We start from the raw sequence: 7469 nt of genomic DNA, 5'->3' as shown, positions 1-7469 counted from the left end.
TCAACTTCTGCTATTCCTCGATGAGCTCTGTTGTGTTCTGTTAACACTATGAAATTTTGTCTGTCTGTATCGGGTACATCTTCTACTGCTTTCGTTGTCATTACGAAGTGTCCTCTGATCGAAAAATTGTCTTTAATTGCGTTTTGAACCACTTGTTGCAACTCTGTTGGTGCAAAAATCGCTGTCTGCTTTCCATTATGAATTTTATCTATATGCCGAACAACATCATCGATTACAAACTTTTTTTTCAGAACTGTCGTTCTGTTAAAATGAGGAAATGGAGTTTCCTTTTGGATATCATCCCTGTCAGATATTTTAAGTATTAACTGATTTCTGTAATAGTTTATAGGCCTCTGCGTTATATGAACGAAATAGTCGCCAGAATCGTCTGCAGAATGCACAGTAGAGCAGCTATCGATTAAGTTTTTTCGTGTGTCAGGTCGACTATGTGAAGCCTTTTTTGTTTCATTTACATTTACTTCAGGTATTCGACTTAAAGCGTCAGCTACTACATTTCCTTTGCCTTCTTTGTATTTTACATCATATTCAAAGTCTTCTAGCTCCAGTCTCCAGTTTAAAATCTTTGAATTTTTGAATGAAGTTTTAATAAACGTTAAGGGCTTGTGGTCGGTTATTAGGGTGAATTTATTCCCATACAAATATGGTTTGTATTTCCTCACGGCCCATATAATGGCTAAAGCTTCTTTCTCCGTTGTCGAATAATTGACTTCCGTTTTATTTAAGGTTCTACTGCCAAATGCAATTGGTCTTTCGTTATTTTCCTGCATTTGTGATAAGACGGCACCTAACGCATGGTTACTTGCATCGGTTGTGAGAATGAAGGGCAGTTCGAAATTAGGATAAGCTAGTACCTGATCTGATGAAATAATTGTTTTCAAATCTTTAAATGCTTTTATGTAACTTTCATTTTCATTATCTACCTTAGCGTCTTTCTTTAGGCATTTCGTTAAAGGTTTTGATATTGCGGCGTAATCTCGTATAAACTTTCGATAGTACCCAGTCAATCCTAGGAATTGTTTTAGTTCTTTTTGACTTTTTGGAATTTTCCAATCAACTATTTTTTTGATTAAGTCTGGATTAGGCTTTACACCTTCTGCGGTTATTATGTGCCCTAAAAATTCAGTTTCTCTTTTAAGAAATTTACATTTTTCCAGCTGAATTTTAAGATTGAAGCTTGATAAACGTTCCAGAACGGTAAGATTGTTTATGTGTGATGTTAAATTGTTTCCAATGACAATTATGTCATCCAAATATACGAAACAAACAGTACCAATTAAACCGGATAGAATATGATTCATGACGCGTTGAAAGGTGGCTGGAGCGTTTTTCAAGCCGAAAGGCATTCTGGTAAACTCAAAATGACCTTGAGCAGTAGAAAACGCCGTTTTCTCTTGATACTCTGGATCCATTTGTATCTGGTGAAATCCAGACTTGAGGTCCAGAGTAGAGAAATAGACCGAATTTCCTAAGTTATCCAGGATCTCCTCTATTTGAGGTATAGGATATCTATCGTTTACCGTTTTCTCATTGAGCTTACTGTATAAATTACACCGGTCGTGAAGGGAGGAAACTTGTGATATTTGGGAAATTTCTAAAACTGGAGCGGATAATTGAATATGTGTTATGCGTTTGGAAGTTGCTTTTGTAATGTTTATTCAACCGTCAGATTTGTACATAATTCAATTACTCTAGTTCACTTTTCTTACATTGGCGTCTGGTTTATACTCTCTGCTCGTAGTGTTGTCAAGTGTTGTTTATTTTTCATGCAATAACAATTCAAAATATTTTCATGCAAATTAATTAATTATACTAATTATCCAAATTCAACATTCCGGCCACCAAAAGAGAATTCTTTTAAATGCATGAAACTATGTGATCGACGTGTAAACTTAACTTGACTTGACGCTCCAAATGTCAACAACTGTTGTTTACTATTTCGCACGTGTATCCTTCTTCCGCTCTAACATCTCTGTTCGATTGGATTGGGTAGTAACGCGATTCTACTGACGGCTCGAACAATTTCTTTTCCTGTGCCCACTCGTAAAGTTACTACTCTCACTACACCGTCTTTTCCTGGGTGCAAAGCTGTTATTCGCCCTTTTGGCCAAACTGCAGGTGGGGTATTGTCTTCTTTCACGATCACTAATTGGTTCACTTCTAGCTTCACCGGTGTATTGTTCGCGTGCTTTGCCCTGGCCTGTAGCTGCTGTAGATATTCTGGGTACCACCGTGCCCAAATCTCTTGCATCTGCCTTTGCACTAATTGGTACTCCTTCAAACGGTTCGGAGAAATCTTGCTAAGATCTACTTGTGGTACATGCTGCATGCTACTCCCTATCAAGAAATGGCCCGGGGTTAGTGCTTCCAAATCTGTTGGCTCATCTGATATTGGTATCAATGGACGCGAATTTAAACAAAGCTCAACTTGTGCCAGAAGGGTAAGCATATTTTCTTGCGTCACACTTCTAACTCCTATCGTCTTTAACAGATGCCTTTTAGCGGACTTAACTGCCGCTTCCCAAAGTCCTCCAAAATGAGGCGCACGCGGGGGGATAAACTTCCATACCAGTTCGTTCTCTGCGCACCAATCAAAGATCGCTCTCCTATCACCCTCATCGATTTTCAGCATCCTATAGATGCGATGCAACTCGTGTGCCGCGCCCTTGAACGTCGTTGCATTGTCCGAATGCAATTCGGCTACTTTACCACGTCTCGCGACAAAGCGACGTAGTGCTGATAGGAAAGCAGTCGATGTGAGATCACTCACCAGCTCGATATGGACTGCCCTTGTCGCGAAACATACGAATATCGCGATGTATGCCTTCGTTGGGCTTCGGTTGCGGACGGTCGACTTTAACAAAAACGGCCCACAGTAGTCGACGCCGCTGACGGCAAACGGTCGCGTTGGTGTCACTCGTGACTTAGGCAAATCAGCTACCGCCTGTTTCACCAGCGTTGGCTTGTTCCGAAAGCATGTGTGGCATCGATGGTACACGCTCTTTGCTAAGTTTCGGCCCCCAATCAACCAAAACTTCTGCCGGATTGTTGCTAACATGAATTGTGGCCCTGCGTGCATCTTTTGATGATGAGTGTTCTCGACCAGTAGTGTCGACAGCCGATGTGATGCAGCGAGGACAATCGGATGTTTGGTTGACTCTGGTATGTTGGCGTTACCAAGCCGGCCACCGACGCGTAACACACCCTTTGGGTCGAGGTATGGAGACAACCACTTTAGTCTCGACCTCCCGCTCACCAGCTTTCCTCGTTTCAGGTCGTCCATCTCCTCCGCAAACGAATCATGTTGTGCCCGTTGACACAACCTCAGTTCCGCATCCTGCAACTCCGCCGCTGTAAGCGGTGGAACGGAACTCAATAGCGTCTTCATGTCCGTATTCCGCTTGACGCTGTTGATCGACGTTGACTTGCTCGCCCTGAGGTTGGAGAGGATTCGCAAGCAATAAGCAACAACCCTTCGCAACTTGCCGTACGAGGAATAACGTGCGAAAAGTATGTTGCTAAAGTCACACGTCGTAGAGGTGATGACTATTTTGGACACCGCTAACCGCTCCTCGATGTCCGTCTCGTTCTCTTTCGCGAGTACTGGTTCCACCGGCCACTCTTCCTGTCCGTAGGACAACCAACGTGGCCCCTGCCACCATCGCTCGCACTGCAGTAACTCTTCGGGCCTCAACCCGCGCGATATATCATCCGCCGGGTTATCGCTACCAGGAACATGACGCCAGCATGAAATTCGGGTCTCCTCTTGTATTTGCGCCACCCTGTTGGCGACGAACGGCTTCCATCGACGAGGTGATGATTTGAGCCAATGCATGACGGTCATGGAATCTGTCCAACAGATAACCGTCGACGATGAAACGTTGAGTGCTCGAATCACCTTCTGGAACAGGTGTACTGCTAGCCGTGCTGCACACAGTTCTAATCTGGCGATGGAATGTGTGTTTGAGAGGGACACCACCTTGGACTTAGCCGCTAGCAATCTAACCGTAGAGCCCCGTGTCGAATCCGAGCGTACGTAACAACATGCTCCATAGGCTCCTTGAGATGCATCCGCGAAGAGATGCAGCTGCAGCCTTTCCGGATTGCTATGTGCCACCAATCGAGGTACTCGCAGTTCGCGTAACACATAGAGCGTTGAGTGGAACCTCCTCCACTCTTCCTGAATCTCCGCTGGTAGCGGACGATTCCAGTCCAGCGTCTTCCCCTCGTGCTTCAATCCCCATAGGCGTTGCAGGAACATCTTGGCGAGTATCACCGTTGGTCCCAACAGACCAAGAGGATCGAAGATTCTGGCCGTGTATGATAACACCAGGCATCGTGTCAGCTCTTCTGCAGGGGTTGGCAAATCCACCCGAAACCGAAACATATCGTTGGATGGTTCCCAAACCAAGCCCAGTGTTGAGACTGCTTGGTCTTCTTGCCAGTCTAGAACTGATTTGATGGCCAAATCGGCGCTTGGAACACCATCAAGCGCAGCCGGTATGTTCGACGCCCATTTCTTTAGTGAGAAGCCCGCTGATTCCAACATCGATGATATCTGTTTACGTGTCTCGATGGCTTCTGAAACACTTGCTGCACCAGTCAGCAAGTCATCCACATAAAAATCATGCAGAACCGGGTCTACGGCTTTGGGGTACTCCTGTTTGTTGTCATGCGCGATTTGTTGCAACGTACGAGTGGCCAAGAACGGAGCTGATGCGGTACCGTAGGTCACCGTTTGTAGCTCATACGTTGCTATTGGTTCGGTTGAACGTTCCCGATATCGAATGCGTAGCAGTTTTCGATCTTTATCATAATGCAGGATCTGCCTGTACATCTTCTCCACGTCTGCCACTAATGCGACAGAATGCTTCCTGAATCGCAAGATGATTGTGAGCAGATCATCTTGTACCGTTGGGCCAATGAGTAAAGTGTCGTTCAAGGAGTAGCCCGATGTTGTTTTGCAGGATGCATCGAAAACAACACGAACCTTGGTTGAAGAACTCGACTCCTTAATCACGGCATGATGAGGGATGTAGCAGTGCGGCTCACTATCGTCGACAGGTTCGGTGAGTTTCACCATGTGTCCCAACTGCTCGTATTCTACCATGAACCTTTTATACTCCTTTTCCATTACAGGATTGGCCTTTAGCCGCCGTTCAACTCCCAACAAACGCCGATCTGCTATATCCCTTGACAAACCCAGGACTTTCTCCGGTTTGGCATTTCGCGGCAACGACACGACATAGCGACCTTGAGCATTTCGCGTAGTCGTGGAAGCATAATACTTCTCACACAGGTCTTCTTCCAAAGACAACGCAGGGCCTTCTAAAATGCTCTCAGCCTCCCAGAACCGTTGTAGCGAAGCTGCAATGTCACCTTCATTGGTTGCCAGGTGACACAACCGCAAATTGGGCCCAGAACAACGGGAAGTATTCCCAGAGATCGCCCATCCAAATGGTGTCTCCAACAACCATGGTTTTCCTTCGCCCAGTGACCGCTTCCTTCCAGTGTGTAGTTCCCAAAATGTATCACCGCCAATAACCACATCTACCTTTCCGGGGACGTGGAAAGTAGGATCAGCCAATTTTATATTCGGGAGGAACCACGACTCTACGTTTATCGGTGTGGTTGGAAGATCTGCCGACGGAGACTTTAGTACAAGAAATTCCATTGTTGTAGAGAAGTCAGCCCCTTTCGATTGAACGGCCGCTGTAATGGAACCCTTGACGTGCTGCATCTGTTGCCCTATACCAGATATGGCAACGTCTACCTTTGACAACGGTGTTAGCAATCGCTGCGCCATGGTTTCGGAAACGAAATTGCACATCGATCCCGAATCGAGAAGTGCCCGCGCATCATACGTGTTGCCGTGATCATCCACGAGCTGGAGAAGGACCGTTTCCAGAAGAACCATTTCCTCATCGGATTGCGCAGCCATGGTCACCGCTGAATTCACATGTAGTAGTGAATGGTGTCGTGCCTTGCACGTAGTGCACCGGTACGACGAGCGGCAATCCCTCACTTGGTGATGACGATTCAGGCAATTCCAACACAGCCGTTCTCGTGTTGCGATTTCCCGCCGTTGAGGTACGTCCTTATTTGCGAATTCCGGACAAACCCGCAAATGGTGAGCCTCCGTGCAACCAAAAATGCACGGTGGTTGTGGTGGCTGTGGCGCTGACATATGCGGTATTGCTCTTCCTGCCGTCGCTGTGTTACCCACCAACCTTGGTCTATGTTCGTATATTTTTTTGCTACCGGCCACCATTCTCGTATTTAGTTCAGTATGGGAAAACTCACGCGTTGACTTAAGGATTCGGACACGACTATGAAGGAAATCTACTAACTCCTTGTACTTATCTTTCGTGTGCTGTGCTGAATGGTTTTCCCAAGCCAAGATGGTCGCCGTGTCCAGTTTCATCAACAAGAGGTTGGCGAGCGGCGTATCCCAGTACTCAACGGGCTCGTCGAGTTTCTTCAGCCCGTTCACGTGCCGCGTGAATTCATCCACGAGCTGCGCCAATTCATCCACCCTTTCACGGCTCACTGTCGGTAGGTGATGAATCTTCCGGTAGTACTCGCGAACAAGCGTACGCGGGTTGTCGTAACGCTTCAGCAAGGCAGTCCACGTCACGTCGTAATTATCTGCTGTTAAGGTGGTATGCTCGAAGAGCAATCCAGCATCACCCTTTAACGACGACAGCAGATATTGCAGCTTCATGATGTTAGGAATGTCCGCGGAAGAATCAATCATAGCTACAAATCGGTCCCGGAAAGTAAGCCACTTGGTAGAATCACCATCAAACGTAGGTAATTCGATTTTCGGCAGACGCACATTCACAGCACTCGATCGTCCCGTAGTATTCATCGTTGAATTCGCGATCAACACCGAATCACTCACACCCGGGTTCGAGGGTTGCCTTCGTAGAAGGAAACCCTTCAGGCGTCGGTAACGCGTGTCCATTTCGCAACGTTCCGCCACATACGTTTCCGCCCCATCCTCATCTAGCTCCGAAACTTTCGCGCTTGCCTGGAGAAAATCTTCGTAATACCTTTCCAGCTGGTCTAGACACACTGATACTTCACTCACTCTATCATCGGTATATTCACTGGTGAACTGTTCCACGGTTTTAATTAGCTCGGCAGCTTGGCGTTTTTTCAGTAGAAACGTTTTTAATTGTTTCGCCATTTTCTCTTTGAATTTTTGGCGCGTAGGATAATCTCACTGTAACTTGGATGCAACTTGTACGCAAAACCAAATTTCGAATGGCGCAAATTTGAAAACGCAATGGGTGTCGTTGCAGTTATGGGTGCCAAATTTGAAATGGCGTGGGTGGCGTCGGTTTTCTTACGCGTTCCGATCGAACTGCACACTCGCTTTTCTGTTCCTTGTTCGTGACACGATGTAATCTTCACGAACACTTCACAAACGTCTCCTTTGCCCGTGA

At 46.3% G+C, this 7469-nt stretch overlaps 1 protein-coding gene across 1 annotated transcript; it reads right to left on the bottom strand.

Annotated features, from left to right (window-relative positions):
- Positions 1–1981: 1981 nt before the first annotated feature.
- On the bottom strand, positions 1982–7210 carry LOC118517032. The gene is made up of 3 exons (XM_036062893.1): positions 6569–7210; positions 6322–6496; positions 1982–5271 (listed from the first exon to the last, which is right to left on the bottom strand). The coding sequence occupies exons 1-3, from the start codon at positions 7208–7210 to the stop codon at positions 1982–1984; spliced, it is 4107 nt and encodes a 1368-aa protein (XP_035918786.1).
- Positions 7211–7469: the final 259 nt, after the last annotated feature.

Source organism: Anopheles stephensi, unplaced genomic scaffold, assembly GCF_013141755.1.
Source record: "Anopheles stephensi strain Indian unplaced genomic scaffold, UCI_ANSTEP_V1.0 ucontig442, whole genome shotgun sequence".
Lineage (NCBI taxonomy): Eukaryota > Metazoa > Arthropoda > Insecta > Diptera > Culicidae > Anopheles > Anopheles stephensi.
Note: the sequence above shows the minus strand (reverse complement) of the source record. Positions and strands in the feature narration are given on the sequence as shown.